Raw genomic sequence first — 21,051 nt, 5'->3', positions numbered from 1 at the left:
ATCTGCAGCCACAAGAGCTTAATTTATCGTACAGCGTAAAACCGCGCTTAAATCTCTGACAGCTTCAAACTTCGGGGGCGGCAAAGATGTCTCTTGTTTCGAGCTTCGGCGATTGTGGGTATAATATTTTTACATTTCGAAAGCCTTGGGGAGAACGAAGACGGAGGACACAGACAAGGACAAACGCTACTTCCACAGACACAGACGAGGAAGTAGCCCTCGTTATCCGTGTTTTACTCTGAACTTCTAAGCTCCACTCATGTGGCTTTCATGCACCAACTGGCCCGATGTGCCACCTTTTAAAAATCATCACTTTATTAGTTTTCTTCTTGAGTTTTATCAACACTTCTGCAGTTGAATACGAGCATTTGAACTCTCTGGGTCACATTCCACCTTATTGCTAACAATGAGCGCTTTATCATATATATATATATATATATATATATATATATATATATATATATATATATATATATATATATATAAACATGCCCCCAAATCTAACTGCCCTGAAGGGAGGATGGCTGCTTCATCGCAATCTGGAGCTACACTTCTCTGCCATGATGCTGAAAATGAGATGACCAAATGATGTCACGACCAAATTAAACCTATGCGTCCACATTCTACTTAGCTGCGTGATACGAAATTCGCAAGTTTACCTCACCCCATAGCACGCTCATACGCGTCTTGTTGATTGTAAATCACACGCCTTGTTTTTTATTTATTCACTGCTCCGGTTCGCCCATTCTTAAGATCCATACGAGAGTGCGTGGCCGCGCTCTTCAAAGGACCAGTACTTCTAACACAGCTACGCATCGAAGCCAAGTAGCGCAATCCCTAAGAAGGCATGAGGTGGCACTTAGTGATGTCTGCCACTGCGCTTCCGCGCGTGCCTGCGACGATAGTACTATCGCGTCAAAAAGCGCGGCAGTTCATTCACATTTCCGCCTAAAAACTGGACGACCCGCATTGCTCTCAAGGAGTATATTAGAGAGTTTTAGTGTACCGCGTTCCGTGATTCATTACCGTGATCTGCCACAGCGCGCTCCACTGCGCATGCCCTGATCCCCTTGACACCGATACATGAAGCCACATGTTGGAATTCGGCCCTGGAAGAAGGCACATAGACCTGCTGCGTCGGGACCAATCGGCACGTTCGCACCGGCTGCACGCGGTAGAGGATCACGGTAGTGGATCGCTAACCATACTATACTAAATCTCTTTGCTGAGTTACGTGAAAAATGCCGCGTTAGATATAAAAAGAAGGAAGTTTACAGTCTGATAATAGTGACTCATGATGCCTGACTAGTTGGTTGCAGATAGACGTACGTACTACCCGTGAGACTGCAGAATCCTCAACAGGAGTGACTTTGTCTTTCGTACAGATTGCATAACTGCATCAATTCCCAATAGCTTTCGCTTAGTACTCTCGCTATGTTATCACCAACTTTCTCTTAAGCGCCCTTCACACTTCAGGCCCGAACACAAGAGGTGTCGTCATTTTTGAGTGAGATGAACACATTATCCTGACACCAGAAATAACATAAGCATCTAAACAGGTCTTCTGTGGCAAGAGCAGCGCACGTTTTCCCGCAGTGAGGCGCCTGTGTCGCGCTCCAACCGGACCGAGCTGGGCAGCGACGGCAGCCTCAGCCTAAGGCGCGTGGATACTGCCAGCGCCGGCAACTACTCCTGCCACGTGCGCAACCGGCTCGCCAGCGACCGGCGGCTCGTCGCGCTCATCGTGCGGGGTGAGCACGCGGCTCGTATAGGGGGGAACCTCCATTTTTGCACACATAAATCGGTACTGGAGCGACAACAGCGGCATTCATTTCATCATGTGTGCAGCTCACCTGGAAGGGTTCGTGCTCAAGGTGGTCAGCCAGACCGCCACGTCTCTTCAGTTGACGGCAAGTGGCTCTGCCGTCGACGATCAAGTTGTGCAAGGTACTTTTGCGAATACAACCTTAAACTCCTTTTAGTAGGAAATCGCTCACGGTGCCAATAGTGCAGAGCAGAAATCATGGGCCTTGTGTCTCAGCATAGATTCATTTGCAAGAGCGTGTCGATGGATACCTTGAACGCACCTTCAAGACAAAAGTACATCTAAAAAGCGATCGGAAAACTGAAAAGAGGCAAAGCTGCAAAGCTTCTTAATGAGCATCTTGAACGCATAGTAAAAGCGACATTCCTAAGCAGGGATGAGGGGCCGCGGAGTGCGGCACACTTTTACTCCGATTCATTTCTTACTTGCATCTGCTGCTGCAGCTAGGTCGACAGTGATCTCACTGTAGAAGTGCCACTTTATATGGTCAAACCCAATCAGGAATCTTGTGTGACACCTGACCTTGAGGACATTCTTTCCCAAACTCAGCATAGTAACAGTGTACCGATGGCCAAGTGATATATAGCACGGTAAATTCCCTCAACGCCCAGTGTCCCCCTAGAGGATAAGTCCACCATAGTGGAAATTAGCTTTGATATTTGGATTCAAGTTTTACCTGTGCGCTTTCGCACTGATTTAGAAGTTTAACCTAACCTTTAGTTCTTGACGACCATTTTATAATGGTAGTGGTTCCAATGGCGGGTCACAATATTTGTTAAACACAACATGTGCCTGTAGATGTGATGTCCTTATTTGTTTGTATAAACGTAGGAAGTGGACGTTTATTCCGGAAGCAACCGTTTGCTATTAGTGCTTGCATTGTTGTGTTGAATATGTATTTCGAATCGGTATTTTATTTCGTAAATCAGGAATTCGTTTCTGCAGCATATGATATGTGTGTATATGGTATAGTATGAATGCAACATGTTTGGAATCCCAATATTCTCTTCAAAGCGCACCGCCGGCATGGCCGAGTGTGTAGGGTGCTCGACTACTGTGCTCGAGGATGCGGGATTGAATTGCGGCCTCGGTGGCCGCTTTTCGGTGGAGGCGAAAAGCAAGGCACCCGTGTGCTGTGCCATGTCAGTGCACGCTAAAGAACCCTAGGTGGTGAAAATCTCCGGAGTCCTCCCCTACAGCGTCTCTCATAGCCTGAGTCGTTTTGGGACGTTAGACCCCGCTAACAAGATCATCCTAAAGCAATAAAGATCTATCACAATTATTTCGGCCGGCTCACTCTGGTATAGCAAAGATATAACCATTGCCGGGCAGAAGAAGGAAAGGTTAAAAACTTCGACTGAATTCCCGGCTCATCAATTTTTAATCACGCTCTCTAAGACTGCACCGATCGTCTACTCAAACAGTGCAATCAATAAAAGAAAGTAAGGGAGACATTTCTCACCACATAATGCGCTTACCTTGTATGCAGTGCTTGAGGTGCACCTCAAATCCGAGAGCGGCGAGTGGCAGCAGCGCTCTCTGGTGGGCCGCCACAACGATACGTACCACCTGGACGGCCTGCAGTGCGGCACGCGCTACCAGCTGTACGCGGTCGCGTTCCTGGCCAGTGGTCGCCGGGAGCAGAGCGATCTGCTCGCCACGCGCACGCTCGGAAGCCGTTAGTATCGTAGCGCTTTACGGGGCATGCCAGTCCGCACCCTCGTACAAGCTTGGATTTCAGTTTTGAGGTTGTTCTTGCTTGTTCCTCGTGCTTATGCAGTGTTCGATAGGCTTTAGGCCACAGGACCAACCAGCGAAAAAGAGACACAGATAGCCATGTAAACACAGTTGAAATCACTCCTGAGTTCTCAGAGCGCTTAAATCTCGAGTTACGCGGTCTGATTATGAAACGTAACTACGCTTTTAGGTGCCATAATTGTTAGAGACACGATTGCCACAACAACGGAAGTAAATCTAGGCATGCTGCTTTTTTTCCTCTAAGATGGACAAAATATAAAAGGTTCGAGAGCAGGTCTGTAATGGAAAACGTTTTAGACCGGAATAGAGTGAGTCATGCAAAGTCAGAAAAAAGGAACATATTCAAAACGAAGGTAGCTTTGACTCTGTAGCATGGGCAGCCACCCGGTTCTAATCACCACAAGTAAATGGCAGTGCTTGGAATCCGTGCTGCCTTACACTGAATGTTTGCCGTCCACAATTCCGGGAATATTTCACTAATGTTTTTCAAGCGAGCTCAACCAAGACGCGCTAACGGAAATCTGCTTAAGGCTGAACAGAAAGCGTTCAACTGTTCTTATTTTCTTAAAGAGATGTGAGGCCATCATGAGCATTCAAAACAAACGAATATTTAACGAATGTCACACCTGAATTACTGCACGTGATCAAAGATATATCTCCTTGTGGTTCGCAACTGGTGCCCTTCTGTATTTTATGGCCCACGCTGTTTGCCGTCCTGAAAGCAGCTACTACGTTCTGGCCATCTCCACGTTCGCTGGATGGCTACATGACCGCAAGAATGCTTTAGCTCGGAAAATTTAGTTCGTTTGTTTTTGGGTGTTAACGCGAGGTGCAAGACTCCGGGCCGTGTGCACTATGTCGTTCAGTGTTCACGCCGTGTTGGGAGGGCGCCTTCCTCACCAGCGGCCCTCCTCCGCCCAGCTTCGTTGTATCAGAGTCCCCTTTTAGGATGTCAATGACGAACAGGCGTCCGTCTATACTTTCTAATTGAACAGGAAAAGCTCTAAAGAAAGTATATTGAGGCCGCTTCGCAGCAGACAAAGCTCGAGAACAAAGTAGCCGGCAACGTATTTTTATGCATGGCCAACTTACTCTTATGAACATACTACGTAGTGTCCTCTAGCCATGATTATGCGCAGGCGCTACGTATGAGCTTATGCATGCAAACAATAGAAGACAGAGAGTGCTTTCGCTTCCTTTCTGTCAGCTGAGTATAGAGCACGCAGCTACTTAGAGGGAGGAACATATTCGGAGCATGCTCTTAATGGCACGCGGCGTCCATCCTTACAGCTCCTGTGGCACCGAACAAAGAGGACATAGTGCGCGCCCTGAATGGCTCGCACGTGCAAGTGATGCCGTCGGCATGGCGCTCTGGTGGCTGCCCACTGACGCGGCTCAGCATCGAGCACCGGCCGCTGCACGGACTTCAGCAGGAGTGGACCGCCCACTGGAACCACACCAGCCCCGCTGCGGGAGTGCTGCCTCAGGTATATAGTGCCGCACAGGATGCGTCGTGTTTGGATGCACGGCTTAAACCCGGTTGGATCGTCTGTGAGCTTGAGAAAGATGCGCTCCAGCTGTAGAGACTAGAGCGATGGAAGGCTGCCTAGGCAGTGAGAATTAAGAGGCGTGCATGGTGCTCGAGGCATTATGTTTACCCAGTACTAGACAGCAGTGAAATACCATCCACATGTCCGTTCATTTCATGTAAAATAATAATTAAAACTGTTGTCATTAACCACACTGTAAAAACAACTGGCATCATATTTGTCTTCTTTGGTTTGCAGGGTCTAACGTCCCGAAGCTACTTAGACTATGAGAGACGCCGTAGTAGACGACACTGGAAATTTCTACCACCTGGGGTTCGTTAACGTTCAGGGACATCGCACAGCACACAGGCGCCTTGCTTTTCCCCTCCATCGAAAAACGGCCGCAGAGGCCGGCATTTGATCGATTCGATCCCGCTTCTTTGCGTTCATTAGTCTAGCGCCCTGGCCACTCAGCTACCATGGCCAGTTTTGTGCGTGTCTTTACAGGTACAATATTTTTATGACCATACTCAGAGGCCAGATTTTCGTTAACTGGCTGTGCTGATAGTGTTCAAGAGATAAACGCGCCTATTTAGCTACAGTAGCAGCATGTTTCTCGCCATTCATCAATCGAAGTTTATAAAGACGAAATGTGCGTCGGCAAAGAAGTAGTGCAAATTAGCACAGTCGGCGAAGAACAAGTGGCTAGTACAAAGCAAGGCTAAATCAGGGGTCATGCAGAGCAAGCATGACTTGAATTAAACTAAGCACGAAACAGTACGTCTGAGTGTCTGCAATGGCAAATATTTAAAATAAATGCTGGAATAGATGTTCCATACATAGTGTACGTTCGGTTCTTCTTGACATTCAAAAAAAAAATACAGTTACGTGATGCTGCATGCATCGTCGGTCCCAGACGCCGCTCATCGACCGACTGCTTCTTTTTTCGCCAAGTGCTGTCTCCGCTGCTTTCTGTAGCGATATAAATAAAAGATGTGCCTCAGCTGAGTGATATCATATAAGATGATGCAATCCAAGTTCTTTGAACGTCTCAGATCTCCCTAATCAATGAGTGGAAGGAAAGATCCTGCAATTACGCTTCTTCAGAAACAATATTTCATTGCACAAAAAATTCTTGATCGCGACAGACTCTCATGATTACGTGCACTGTGGTTTTAGAAACATAGTTTGTGAAGAACTAGACATTCTTGCGCTGACAAAAAGGGAGAGATAAAATGCAAATAGAGAAATTTAACACTTCACTACCCTGCACTTTATGAACGATGGAGGTATGCCACAAGACGTTTGCTTAAAATGCATGATTTAGGTGGTGGATAGGATAGAAAATTGAGATAGCGCTCAATTTTTGACAGTTCATTATTTTGTTCTTTTTATGAAAATTAAAATTATTCTCTTTTGTTTAACTGCTTGCACTGGGTTCACAGCCATGACGCCACTCAGTAGGTAAAACGCCACAAGCGTGAGATAAATACGCCAATCTGTTTCAGTAAAACAGACACGCTCCAAGGCGCGACACAACCACAAGAAAGGAGCCTAGCAAAACGCATAAGAATTCGTTTTACATTGCTAGGTAGATCGCAACTGTCCACTTAGGGTGACATTTCCTAATTAAAATTCTATGTCGCACAATTACAGTGGGTACATTCATTTTTCTATTACCAAAATAGTTGCTGGCAGATCTCGGTTTCCGCTCTGACAGGAAGTAACGTTATGGTCCCATGAACTTGCAAGCTCCCTCCATCGTTTGCTCTTAGCAGATGATGCCAACCATCAGCCACCGCGACTAAGTTCTTTCGTAGTGGCGCCTGATGCATGTTTATCTTTTGGCGTACGTGAGACTAAATATGAATAATAGAGGCGTGAATCAATTTGTACTTTTCGCGAGCGGAGCGAGACATGCCTGAATGTGAAGCGTTTTACAGAGCTCAGTTTGGCAAGGTTTGCTTGCTATAGCTGCTCGCGAAGTTATTCCGAGGGCCCAGCTCACTGAGCTGGGCTGGGTTTGAAAGCATTTGCAAAAGCGTTTACATCAAGTGTTAGCTGCTGCAGCACAAAGAGATTCGCTTGCGACTGCGCGCTGAAAAGATCGCGAAACGAGTGAAGAACTGTACAGCACGAACAAACAGTTCGTTATAAGGAATCTGGACGCTTCTGTGTGTAGTGAAATTCAAGACAAGAAAACGAAGATGCACAATTAAAACGTTTTACGGCCGCTTCGAGATATTGTGTCATTGTGTAGTGCGCGATATCATATGCAGGAACATGAGAAATACTCAGAATGCGGTAGGAGTCAATTTGGCCGCCGTCCCAGGAGTTGTACTGGTGGGTGGAACTTCTGGGCTGCCGGAGGAAAATCGAACACCGGACACCTGTCAGCAAGTAGCCCGCGACTGCCCGGTCGTGAAAATTGAAAGTACCCATTGCTGCAGCAAACGCAGCCTTTCCGCCGGATGCCGTATGCACTCTCTCTGCAGGGCGCAGTTGAACGGCGTTTCCCAAGGGCAGTCTAGGAATGCCTCGGTGACTGCGTCGTGCCGCCGTACCCACCGTAGCCAGCAGCAGCGCTTCAACAGAACTCCCTCGTGGGCCGCTCGGCGTTTATTAAGCTTTGTCGCCGTGATGGAATGCACACTCTGCCAATTTGATGAACAGCGAGCATGTGCAGTTGTGTCCCATCGGAGTGCAGTCACGTTAGGACAATAAAAAAAAATAAAAAAAAAAGGAAAGGAAGCACGCATGTTGCAAACCGTTGTCCCCTTAGCCGTCAGTGCCCGTCTCCTTCAACGCAGAAGGAAATCAAGATTGGCTGAAAAATGTTGTTGGCGCCATTTGTGGAACGGCTGAATAGGGAATTAAATCAATTGCGCTGAAAAGAAAACTCAGGAAGGATGGAGAAGGGGAATCGAATCGAAGATCCTTTGATCAAAAATGGGGCCCTGTACTATTAGACCACTCAGGTATTTTTTTTCTAATTTTTTCTTTATTGCAGGTCTACAAAGTACATACAGTAATAAAAATCACTAGGCAACCTTTGGCTTAAGCGATGTATTAAAATGTTTTCATTTTGATCAATCCGAAGCTGTTCAGGCTGACTACGGACAACAGCTTTAAGAAATGTTACATTTTCAATGAAGTTGTCCATGACCAATCGTACATTTTCTAGTGGGTGTCCAAATGCAATCGGCGTTTTCCAAATGCTGTGGAAGCCCACTACCATAATTATGTTGAATGGGACCTCGCCCCTTTGTACGGGTAGAAGCAGGATACGTAATGATTAATGGGTAGTTCTTTTTTAACGTTCTTTGTAATATATCCCAGTGAAAAACGGGATCCCAGCGCTCTATAATAACGTGATCGATGGTCTCTGGTTTTTTTTACAGGTTTTGCAATTGAGGGTCCAAGGTACAAATATACCTTTATCATTAAGCCACATTTTTGTGGGAAGGATATCAGAGTGAAGCTTGAAGAAAAACGAGTTGACGGCCGATTTAACCGGTATCTTTCTAACTCTCTTTAGGACATCTTGTCCTCGGCCTCCACAATATATGGATTGTTATAGAGGTACGCGTACAAACAGGTTGAACAAGACCTTATGCAATTTTTTTCCCGAGTACAATACTAAGATACTCCATCGAAAAATGGGCACGCAAAATTTGTAAGGCAAAAACAACTTCCCTTAAAACTCCAGTGACAGCTCGATTTCTGGCCGGATAACTAGGGACATCTAATTCCGGTATCACGTTACCTAAGCACATCTGCATAATTGTGCGTAACAAAGAGTCTGTTTGATCGCGACAAAAAAGAAATCTTGATACAACTTTGTCGCAGAAACAAGTTCGAAATACCAAGGCCACCCCTTTTTATGGGAAGAAACAAAGTGGTGCGGTTAGGTCGCTCTCAATTTGATCTCTCCAAATAAAAACGACAAATACTGTGTGCCATTTCTGCACAGTCAAGCGGGAGATGCATACAAATTGCATCAAATACCAGATTTTGGTAATCAAAAGCAAATTGCAGACACTTGCACGTGCGAACACTGAGAGGTCGCTCCTTCCATCCATCCACCCATCCCCACTTTCCACCCATCCGCTTTTTGCTTAGTATTTTGCGTTGTGTCGTTCCACAGCCCTCTGCTGCTCTTATGCTCGAATGGTACGCCCAAGAACTTCGATGTATTTGTCGTCCACCGCATATTAGCGAACACTGCCGGTATATTATCTCATTCACCATGATAACAACCAATGCTCTTCTCCCAATTGATTTTGCACCCTCTCTTTTTGCTAGACCACTCACGCACATGTGTAGGACTTTGTTAAAACAGGGCTGCATATCTATGTCCGGTGGCCTTTCACACAATGCTTTATCTTACGACTGTATGATACCGAGTATGTAGTGAAGAGGCAATAATTAAGACAGTAACCGCCATCTCGAAAGCGTGCAAAATATAACGGAACTGCGGGCGATGCGAAAAAAGCAGCTCAAATTAATGTTGGTGCGGTTGGAAGCGTTATCTCGCAGCCACGCAGCAAAACGTGAAACAGCCGCATTCTGAAAAAAAAAAAAAAAAAAAAAAAACCTCAGTGTATAACTACGATGCTTGGAAGAGGAGCGCCAGTGCATGTCGGCGAGGGATGAGTGCACTTGCACGAAGGGTGATTCTCGCGAAAAGCCATGGTTTGACTTTAAAGGTAAACCTTCAATATTCCCAATAATTTTTGAACATTAAGGATTTTTCAATAGTTATTATTATAAGCGCTTAACGCTGAATCTCTACGCAATCTATCTTACTAATATAAAATTTACCTATATGCGCTTCACGGACAAAAAAAAAGCTCTTTCTGAAACATCGAAAAACAACAAACGAAAAATGTCTTTAGATCGTTATTTTATATATTTTAAGATTTTATTCACAACATATGTATTGTACTCTGCTAAATATTAGTAAATTTTAATAACTTGTGGCAAAATATTGCTGATGCGTTAGATAAACCACATGTATTCAGCATATTTTGAACCACAATCTTTTTCTGATGTATGGTTTGAGCAAATATTCCACCTGGACTGGGCTGAAAATTTTGCACATCAAAATTAAAAACACCATAGAAAAGAATCAGATTTCAGAAACTGACAATGGCTGGACGCTGGTCGCTGTGTTTTTTTTTTTTTTTTTCAAATTTTTTAGACCTCTTTTTGCAAGATTGTTATTTTTTTTTTACTGCAGATGTCGACATAAACACCGTTTCGCTTAAAAATTATCGGTGTAAATTACATGTAATAAATGCTAATGAATTTTCATATGTTACAAAATATCCCAACTCAAGACTTAAAAAATGCTAAACACAACTTGGTATATCATCGCCATCCAAGGTAATTGCGGTGATGTGCTTTCTTTGTATCTTATCTGTGTATTCTTCATTTATATCTGAGCTTATGCAGAAATGAGATTTAAGGGTTTGCCGCAGTAGTTCTTGCGGTAGATAGAAATCGCCAAACTAATTCTTTTCTTGCGCCAAGTTCAGGAGCTTTACAGGAAAAAAAAAAAGAAAAATTCGGAATTCGTAAAATTCGTACGCACACATCACATCAATGCCAAATATTCTGCATGCATTTTCAAGCATGTCCGTGCAATATATTTGTAGTCATTCGCAGCTCAATTCAGCAATTTAGCAGAAAAAAATAAAAGCAGTGCTGCAAGCGCAACATTCAAACTCGCAAAAAAAAAGAAACAGAAAGCCCCGACATATTAGCAGCACTTTGTGAACCGCCTGACATCACTCGCAAGCAGCAGCGCATCGTGTTCGCTTTCCTGTCGAGCATACGTGAAGTCACAGTCGGTCTTTCCTACTTGCCTTTAATGAACTAAAAAATTTTATTCTCAATTTTAGCAAAAACAGCAGCAAGAATCATGCAAGGAAGTGCTTACAGTTCAGATAAAAAAACATTAGCGAATATGTTCGGCTATTGACAGCGCAACAACCTGCGAAAGTTTCGGGGTGTGTAGTTTATGCAGTTGCTCCCGTCACGTCGTCCCTGTTGAACAAAAAAAAAATCTAGGAGTACTCTCGGTGGGCTTTTCTTTTATTTTCATGAAATGGCTAATGAGCTCCGTGCATGCACATTATTATTTTTCGAACAACACTAATTACTGTAAACCCTAGCAGTAAGGCGTGAAGGCCTTCCCTAGTACTAGTGATGTGCTCCTGAAGAGGTCAATCAGCACTAGAATAAATGTCTTGAAGAAATGTAGCGTTAAATAGGCATTTCAGAAGGCATTTATTTTAGACATATTTAGCAACTTACACGCCCCATAGCCTACCGTGATGCAGCATACAGATGTAACCTCCATACACGCGTGGTCAGTTACGTAAGTAGCTACGTGCGCCGCGTGCAGGATCTTCCTGACGTGTTAATAGGAGGCCTCCCGTCGGAGACCTGGTTCGTGATACGCCTGATGGCTGCCAACGCCGCCGGCCTCACCAGGGTCAAGTACGACCTCGTCACGCCCAGCGCACTAGGTGAGTGCACTCAAAAAAATTATTGCAAGGGTTCAACGCTGCTGAACCAAATATTGAGCGAAAGCATTAGCTGCGGGTGACCGATCGTTCTTCTTCTGCTCTTTTTCTTCTTACTCACCCCACATATAAAGTCCCGCTTTAACCAACCCATATGAACGTGCCTTAGTGGCCTATATGGGTAACGTGAATGCCAGGGTCCTAGCAGGCTGATTCTGACATAACCGTCCCACGTGAAACGAGAGACCCAAATTGGCAGCTCCTGCCAGCCCGTGTGTCACGTGGGGTGTGAAGTCACAGCGTCAGGTGGGTAAGACGTACGTGACTACGGCCGCGCTATGCTGAAGGCTAGAAACCTATAGTAGTATTGCTTTCGCAATAAAAAGTAAGCGGTTAATGATTGTGGCATTTGGCGCTTTAGCGAACCTTTACACTGAGCTAGTTGATCTCTGTTGGAAGGGCGCAGTCAATGGGAACGCCACTGTTGGAAAGGCGTAGTCAATGGGAACGCCGCTCCCGAGTGATGCATCTGACAGCGCAGCCAGGCCAAAAGAACGACAGTTTATTTCCAGATCAAGGGGTATTATATAGTCAGAGGGGTGAGGGGAAAGAAGGAAAGAAAGAATGAAAAGGTTGGTGCCGTTGCCGGTTCATAGATGGCGATAGCAATCTCGAATCACTTTAACGGAGAGGCGCCCTAACAAAATTTGAATGGACAACGCGGTACACAAATGTGGTTATGTCTTGTGCGGTTCATTTGTATTTTATTTACTGGATCGGCATGGCGTGTACAGAATCACGCACTCACAAAAAACAAAAAACGTGGTCTCATCGCACAAAGGCTCTGAAGGAATTTCACCCCTAAATATTCAACATTTCTATAAAGCAAGAATTCAAATATCCAGAAGAGGGGGAATACAAGCTGGTTGGTAAATGATCACGACGGGAGAAAAACAGCGCTACTAAAACGGGACAGTAGAGCAGACAAACACATCCGCTTGTGTTTGTCGCGCCACGGACAGCCCTGATGGGACTGGGGCAGGTAGGTCACCGCCGCTTGCGGCGGGGGCCAGCCTGCCACCGAATTTTTATCTGTTGTAGGCCGTCATTGCACCTGCCACTGCTTCGGTGGTGGACGACGGCTGTTGCGGCGCGCGTCTTTCTTTCCCTCTTCCTTTTCTTTCTTGTCTATTTTCTCTTCTGTCTGCACGAGGCAGCGGAGGTGGCTCAGCTACAGAGCCAGTAGCAGGCCCGTGCATTTTCTTTTCCTTCTTCCTACAGCCACAACAACAACAACGCGCATGTGTTTGCTCTCCTGTCCCGTCTCAGTAGCGGTGTTTCTTTCCCTTCGTAATTCAAATACACGCTTCTTTGTGAATTATTTTCTTAATTCATATGTATTAAGAAGTATCTTTCAATCAAAAAATTCTAGTGGGCACTTTGAACTACTAAAGTACGATGAAGAGAAAGCCATTATAGCGCGGTGGATCGTAGCCCTCCACTACGGCACCCTTATCTTTCACTTCCACCTTCCTCCCTTCCTTTACGGCGTGGTACATGTGTCCGCGGATAATTGTTATAGATACAGCGCCTTTTCTATCCTGTAAATTAGTTTCAAACGGCGCTGATGCCTGCTGTACTAACGGCTCCTAGACATCTGAGACTGCTTCTGTTTGTTCTGTGGTGCGGCGTTCGAGGAAGCGCCGAATGAAAGACGCCGCACGGACACCTGCATAGAACGCCCGACGGGGTCAGCTTCGTATATGCATGAATCGCCTGATGACGTCATGACCTGTCGTGACGGTACATCGCACGCCTCTTGTCGAACACAAGCAGCATTTCATTGAACGCATCAAAGTTCGCCGGCGTTCTATAATTCAATAAAGCATGCTGCCGGGCTAGTTGGTCTAACACCTTTTAAAAACGGGGAAAAAACACTGGCGCAAACAATTCACACATACAAAAGAGAGAGAGAAGGGGACAACGGACAGACGCCAACTTCCAACTGTTTATTTCAGAATACAGGCACATGCATTTATAGCATCAAGCTACGCCCACTTAACAAAACGTGCATTGCTAAAGCCGTGGCTTATCACCGCGCACTAGCTTTGCACAGAAAATCATACTCAGCCGCATACAAATTCACTGATTTATTTTAAACTGATTTATTTATAGGAAGGGAAAGGCGCGGTAACTGTCTCACTTGTTTTCTGTGGACACCGCAACCGCGCCGTAAGGGAAGGGAGGAAGGTGGGAGTGAAAGGAGGAAGAGAGAAAGAGGAGCCGTAGTGGAGGGCTACGGAGTAATTTCGACCACCTGGGGATCTTTAACATGCGCTGACATAGCACAGCACACGGACGCCTCTTCGTTTCATACAAATTCACTGACGTTTCCCTGGCGCACAAGACTGCCTTTGTCTTTACATGAAAGGCTTCCAATAATAGCCTGGCCTCTGTTCTTGCTCATGCCTAGAATCCTCGCCTCTTCTAGTCGAGGCTCACACTTGCACGCGTTGACATGCCTGAGCAAATTGGCATATTTATGTTTATTGCTATCTACTTTTTTGCCATGTTCCCCAAGATGTTTGTTAATACATCTGCCCGTTAGCCCGATGTAGGACCTCCCACAGGTCAGGGGTATCTCGTATACCACTCCTTCCACACAGGAGGTGAAAGTACGCTGGTGTTTTATTGTGCACCCTGGCCGTTCGTTCTTCAAACTGTGTGACACTGTGTGCACATAGGGCATAACTTCAGGTACTACCGTGGGGCCCCTCCCTTCAGGGCTCATCGGACTGGTGCAGCGTTTTGTTTTTTGGAGGAGGGTTTCCGCGACGGCAGTCAATACAGTTTACAGGAAACGAAAGGCGCAGTATCTGTCACTCGAGAAATCCCGCTGTCATCCACACTGTAGACAGGGAGAATTATGAAGAGCGTTTCACGATCCGGGCGTGGCGCAGTTGGTAAAGCACGCGGCTGGAGATCCAAGGGATGGAGGTTCGATTCCCGGTAAAGACAAGGTTTATTAATTTAACTCTCGCTCACCAAAGCGTGACACCTCTGCTGACAACCTTCTGTCGGCAATGATAAGTCATTAATAATTTACGCTGCCTGACGAAACGCTAATAAAATATTCACACATGATCTATGCTGTTCCCGTGGCACACTATCGTCATCATCACCAGCCTTACTATACCCACTGCAGGGCGAAGGCCTCTCATATTTCTCGAATTAACCCGGTTCTGTGCTAGCTGCATCCACTTGACCCCCGCGAACTTCTTAATCTCATCCGCCCACCTAACTTTCTGCCGCGCCCTGCTACGCTTTCCTTCCCTTGGAATCCAGTTTGTTACCCTAAGCGACCATCGGTTATCCTCTCTGGGCACTACATGTCCTGCCCATGTCCATTTCTTCTTCTTAATTTCCGCTAGAATGTCGGTAACTTGAGTTATTTCTCTGACCCACTCTGCACGCTTCCTCTATCTTAATGTTACCCTTACCATTTTTCGTTCCATAGCCCTCTGGGTTGTCCTCAAATTAAGTAGAACCCTCTTAGTTAGCCTCCACGTTTCAGCCCCTTAGGTGAGTACAGGTAAGATGCAACTGTTGTATACTTTCCTCTTGAGCGATATCGGTAAGCTGCTTATCATAATCTGCGAGTGCTTGCCAAATGCGCTCCATTCCACTCTTATTCTTCTTGTTATTTTCTTTTCATGGTGCGGATCTGTGGTTACTACCTGTCCTAAGTAGATATATTCGCCTACTACTTCCAGTACTTCGCTACTTAATGTAAACTGCTGTTCTTTCCCGAGGCTGTTGAGTACTACCTTAGTCTTCTGTATATTGATTTTCAAGCCTATCTTTCTATTTTTCCTGTCTAGGTCATCAATCATTATTTGTAGTTTATTCCCCGAGTTGCTTAACAAGGCAATGTTATCAGCAAATCGCAGATTACTGAGGTATTCTCCATCTACCCTTATCCCTAACTGCTCCCATTCCAAGTCTCTGAATACTTCCTCTAAGCAAGCTGTGAATAGCACTGGGGAGATCGTGTCTCGTTGCCTAATTACACCTTTCTTTACGGTAATTTGGCTGCTTTCTTTATGCAGAACTATGGTTGCTGTGCAGCCACTATATATATCTTCCAGCACTTTCCCGTACGGCTCGTCTACCCCCTGATTTCGCTACGCAGAATTATGGCTACGCAGACTATGCGTAGCCATAATTGTTTCCGTGGACTGAGGAGGCACTGCTGCTAACGTGCCCTTGCCGTTCTCGCAAGTATCGTGATTACGTTTAGCGATCACCCCGTGACAAAGCGCATTCACTGCCCACTGTCCCATCTTTCAGCTCGGATTAGCAAACCTGGCTTCCCTCTCGCCTTCCGCACCTTCAATCATCTCCTGCTCTCACGCTTCCCTAAAAAGAGAGGAATTTTTTGCTCACTGCTATGCTCCTCTCCCCCAGAGCCGCACACGCCACTGCAAAATTAGGACGTTTTGGGATAATGAACGTTCTGACCTCACGGAGCTTAGAACCCTCCGTCCTCGTAAAGCAAAAAGAGCGCTGAACATAAATTTGCGGTAGCATGGAATATTCATGTTTCAAGAATATGGTGGGAATTAGTAATTTTGTGCATTGAAACAATTCAATTATTTGTTTTTAATTTCACCCGATAGTTGTCGTGTGCGTGATCAAAATCAAACGCCTGTGACAACAGAAGTTGCTGCAGTAACATCAGAATTTTGTGTAGTTTCTACAGAAAAGTAGTACAGAACTACAGACTACAGCAAAGGTTACAAAGTTACATAAGTGCTGTAAAATAGCAAGAATGTCTCACGTTAAGATTGAACTGTAGAATTTTAACCCCACTTTTCTGCATGGTTCTGTTGGTTTTTGTGCTTTTTGTTTAAGTCTATAAACCGCAGGTGTAAGTCATAAATCATAAGCCTGTCTTTCCTACAGGCTTGCGATTGTCGATTGCGCACATTGTGTGTCCTGATTGGCGCTATGCACTGTCGACAAGGGAGCTTTTATTTCCTGAATTTATGTTCGCTGCCGTGCACAGCCGGAACAGGCGACAAAGGCGGCGCGGGCAAGTCGGCGGTGGCTGCGTTCCTCGAGGACACGACCACACTCGTCTCTATGGCGTCCTCGGGCGTCGTTCTGCTCGCCGGTCTGGTCGCAGTCGTCTGCCTGGTGCTCTACAAGCGCCGGCGCAACGGACGGGCAGTCTCCTCGTCAACCACGGCATCAGCGCGCTCCGGGGCCAAGGGAAAACGCAAGCCGCCGCCATCCTCAGGTCGGCCGCGGACGACCTCTTCGCAACAGCCACCGTCGCAGCCAAAGCGTGAGCGACCCCATGTTTCTTTGGCAATCGTTTTTGAGTGAAGTTTTCGAACGCTACAGCGCCACCTCTCCAGATTTCTGTCGTTTTCATAGCGTGCGCGTTTATGATGTGCGGCGGTTGCATTTTTAGAATTTCACTTCGACACCACATCTGAAAGTAAATGTACTTACTTGTTGTAACAAAATTGAGTTGGCTAGTCAAATATCAATGCTTAAAATACAAAGACCATATTTAGGTTTGCTTTTCTAGCCCTATATGCAGATGGGGCGGCATATGTTTCTACTCTGTGTTATACAAACTGCAGTTTTGCGCTTGTCTCCCATATTTCTTTATTAGCCTTAGCAGAGACCAATGTAGTATACTCACATACCTGTTGCTGCAACACACCTTTTGTAAGCCTATCCTGGAGGAGGAGGAGGACAAAACATCTTTATTTAGCCAGTGGGGTTGGGGGGGGGGGGGGGGGGGGCTCAGTCCAGGCCGTGGCTGCAGTAACAGCGCGGCGAGCCAGCCATTGCTGGCGCTCCGGGAAGGGGTCCTGCAGGGCGGCCTCCCAATCTTCCACTCAGGGGGGGGGGGGGGGAGGGGGCTTAGAGAAGAGGTAACTTGACACGCCCAAACCATGTGGTAGAGCGTTGCCCGCTCACCGCAATGTGGGAAGTCAGGGGAATAAAGGGAGGGGTACTAGAGGTTTATGAGAGATGGTGTAACAAATGTATTACTTTGCAGGCGGTGGTAAGTTGCTGCTTCTTGAGTAGACAGGGTGGGAGAAGGGGGTGGTAATGTACGGTGAGACAGCCTGTAGTGTTCAAGCAGTTCAGTGTATGTGGGGATCGGAGAGGCATACGTGTGATCCTGGAGAGGGAAGGCTCGGGGAACGAGCGCGCGAGCGTGTCGATGGGCATCATCATCATCATCATCATCAGCCTCACTATACCCATTGCAAGGCGAAGGCTTCTCCCATATTTCTCCACTTAACCCGGTTCTGGACTAGCTGCATCCACTTGACCCCCGCGAACTTCTTAACCTGATCCGCCCACCTAACTTTCTGCGCCCCCTGCTGCGCTTTCCTTCTCTTGGAATCAGAGAAGGAAGCTTGGAATGAAGCAATGGGCAGCTTCATTGGAAATCGACTGGTGTCCCGGAATCCAGATCGCACTGATCCTTTTCGGAGGGTTAGCGACGAGGATTCGGCGGCTGACGGCACCGATGCGTCCGCGAAGATAGTTAAGGCAGGCCGTGCGGGAATCTGACATGATGGATAACTGCAACAATAAATATAACAAACTGAAACTTCGTGGCGTCCACAGCTATGCCTCTGTTCATAATGGCGCCTGCGGCTGTTAGAACGACATTTCAGGCGCGCTGGCAGCGCATAGTTCTTTAGCGAGAGCGACAGCAGCTCTGTTGGCACCCTGCCGTAGATCAGGCATGATTTCGTAACTGCTCCTACGCTGCTAGACGCTGCAAGGGCAGGTCTTTTCTTGTGCACAACAGCGTTTTCATGCCGCGTTTATTAAGGCGAAAGCCTTTATAGCTTTATCGTTGTCGTCAGCAAAAGTGTCACGCTTTTGTGGCGGCTCTGTTTGGTCGAGACGAGATGACGTCGTGGAGGTCTCGACCAATCACAGAGCACCGCCACAGTATGCGTGAATGCATGCCTTATATAGCCATATACTAATCTATGATTAATTACTAATTATTACTCTTTAGTAGTAGTTGCGCAATAATAAATCATTAATGATTTCTAAATTACTCACCACGGATTGTTAAATAATTCTTGCTGATTACTAACTGCTTACTAATTACTAAACAGTGACAGTCGCGTATTGAGCTAATGAATTACTATTTAATGCCGCGCACCCCCGACTACAGTATGCGCGAATGCGTGCCTTATAAGGTCATGTACCAATCAATGCTTGGTGACTGGGTAATTAGTAAGTGATTTATTTATTTTGTACTCATTGTTACTTAATTTATATTTCATAAGTAATCAATTATAAGTAATTTAAATCACGAAATACGTATACTAGTTGATGACAAATCAATTTATAATTCCTAATTAGTGACAGTTGCATAATCATTTACTTAATGATTAATTCCTCCTTATACAGCCATGTGGCGAGCAATAAGCAATTACTGATTAATGACAAATAATTTAATAATAAATATTGACTAGTAATTAATTATTTAATTATATAATAAATAATGTCGCCTTAAACGGTCATATAGCTTTCAATAACCACTTCCAAATTAATGACTAATAATTATTGTCTAATTGAATAATTACTAATTATTCAGTTATTAACTAATAATTACTAATCAGTGACAGTTGCGTAACTAATTAAATACTAATTAATGCCGAGCAGTCGGTAAAAGTTCGTAGCAGAATTTTCGCCTTTCATCATTTTAGTAGCCAAAGTGTCCTCGAATTGTTTGCTCACAGCGACAGAGTCACGCAGCAGCGACCTTGCGACAGCCACGACGACCACGACCATCTCGACGTCAGGCGGCAACGACCGCGGCGGCGGTGACAGGCCCGAGAGATCCGGTGCCGGCGGCGGAGGGGGCGGTGGTGCTGGGGGCGGCGACGCCCACCACCGGCCGGGAGGCGGCAGCTCATCGGTGCCACCAGTGCTCCCGCAGAAGAAGAACAAGGACGCCGCGAGAAGAAGCCGTGAGCAGCTCTCCAGTGCTGCCAGGTTCGTCTGCTGCTCAGATGCTCTTCGGCCAGAACTAACAACCACTGAGGGATATTCTAGCGGTGTAATGCGGCCAGTAACGAGAAAGTCCGAACAATTCACCCACGCGTTTCGAAGTTAGAAACTAGAGTACGTTTTGTGCAGCTTGCCATTCGAGACCACTTCTGTTTAGCTAGCAGAATGCGCGAGAAATGCTGATTAAGGCCTGGTATAGTTTTGAATGCTAGTTTTCTCTTACTTCTGGATTGCAAAACGAGAACTTCGTTTCGGGCTCGTCTTGAAGCATGTAGGGTAAAGAGCAAAGCAAAGAACAAATCGAACGTCGCAAAGGATTTCTGCTTTCATATTTGTCTCTCAGCGCTGAAAATTCCGCGCCATCAAGCTGATTATTTTTCAACGTGCCTAATCCGCTAACAGTGCCTCGAACAGCGTGGCCACACTGTCATTGCTAAAAGCGGCCAGGTAACGGGCTCTTCAAATTCAAAAGTGTATAATGAAGCCCTTATACACATAACAACCAAATATATACAACGATGAACACGTGATTACTTCCCAGTTTGAACAAATTTAAAGCTTCAATGGTGCTGTACGGGTTCCACACTACAGCCAAGACAGAAGCCCACTTCTCTGGTTACCGCTAGCTAAGACGGTGAGTGAATTATGCGGACAGAACTATAGCTAACGAGACTGAGGACCAGTACAGCAAATGATCCAGTGAGAAGGGCACACGTATAAGTAGTGCATAAGGAGGTTGTATGGGTAGATTATCTTTGTTTTCGCTGTTTTCTGCGCCTAAAAGAGGAAGGTGCAAATAATCCCCGAAGCATGTTCTTGTGCTGTCTGGCCGTTCCGATTAGCCGCGCTCACGCGAAAAGCAGTTGCCGGTCATCGCACCCAGACAGCGCAAATGTATGCGAAACCATGTTGGCCCATGGCAATTAGTCCCTTGACCCATCCCGAGACTTTGTGTGTACTAGAAGCCAATTAAACGTTGTTTTTGAAAGGTAATTATGTAGAATGGGGATGAACCACCGCATGAAGACAAGGAAGTGACGACACAGACGTGTGATAACACAGGCACAGACGCGTCCATGTTTTCGCGGTGCTTTTTATCCCCATTCTTCATGCACCAACTAGCCCGCCAAAAGGCTCTCTTGTAGCTAGGGCGACCCGAATGCAAAACATACGACGGTTCCAGTCGTTTCACGTTCTCACCTGCTTTTTTTCCGTGGCGCTTTCGACGTTGGAACGCTCGGAACCGATTCTTAAACAGTTATTATCGCTAATTACATTATTTTATTTCAAGTCGAGTTTATGGCTTTTAATGGTCATGTAACGAACTCTGCGCTAGCAG

At 45.9% G+C, this 21,051-nt stretch overlaps 1 protein-coding gene across 1 annotated transcript in view; it reads left to right on the top strand.

The window, feature by feature from the left end:
- Window positions 1-21,051, top strand: part of LOC146187335 (cell adhesion molecule Dscam1-like) — a 668,136-nt gene that overhangs the window by 356,410 nt on the left and 290,675 nt on the right. The window contains exons 30-36 of the mRNA XM_084607643.1: window positions 1,597-1,751; window positions 1,849-1,947; window positions 3,315-3,503; window positions 4,874-5,070; window positions 11,525-11,648; window positions 16,723-16,995; window positions 19,442-19,697. Coding sequence (XP_084463769.1) covers window positions 1,597-1,751; window positions 1,849-1,947; window positions 3,315-3,503; window positions 4,874-5,070; window positions 11,525-11,648; window positions 16,723-16,995; window positions 19,442-19,697 — 1,293 coding nt within the window. The remainder of the gene's footprint in view (window positions 1-1,596; window positions 1,752-1,848; window positions 1,948-3,314; window positions 3,504-4,873; window positions 5,071-11,524; window positions 11,649-16,722; window positions 16,996-19,441; window positions 19,698-21,051) is intronic.

This window comes from Amblyomma maculatum, chromosome 6, assembly GCF_055883805.1.
Source record: "Amblyomma maculatum isolate TAMU_Amacu chromosome 6, ASM5588380v1, whole genome shotgun sequence".
Lineage (NCBI taxonomy): Eukaryota > Metazoa > Arthropoda > Arachnida > Ixodida > Ixodidae > Amblyomma > Amblyomma maculatum.
The sequence above is the reverse complement of the archived record's forward strand: the minus strand, read 5'-3'. Positions and strand labels throughout refer to the sequence as shown.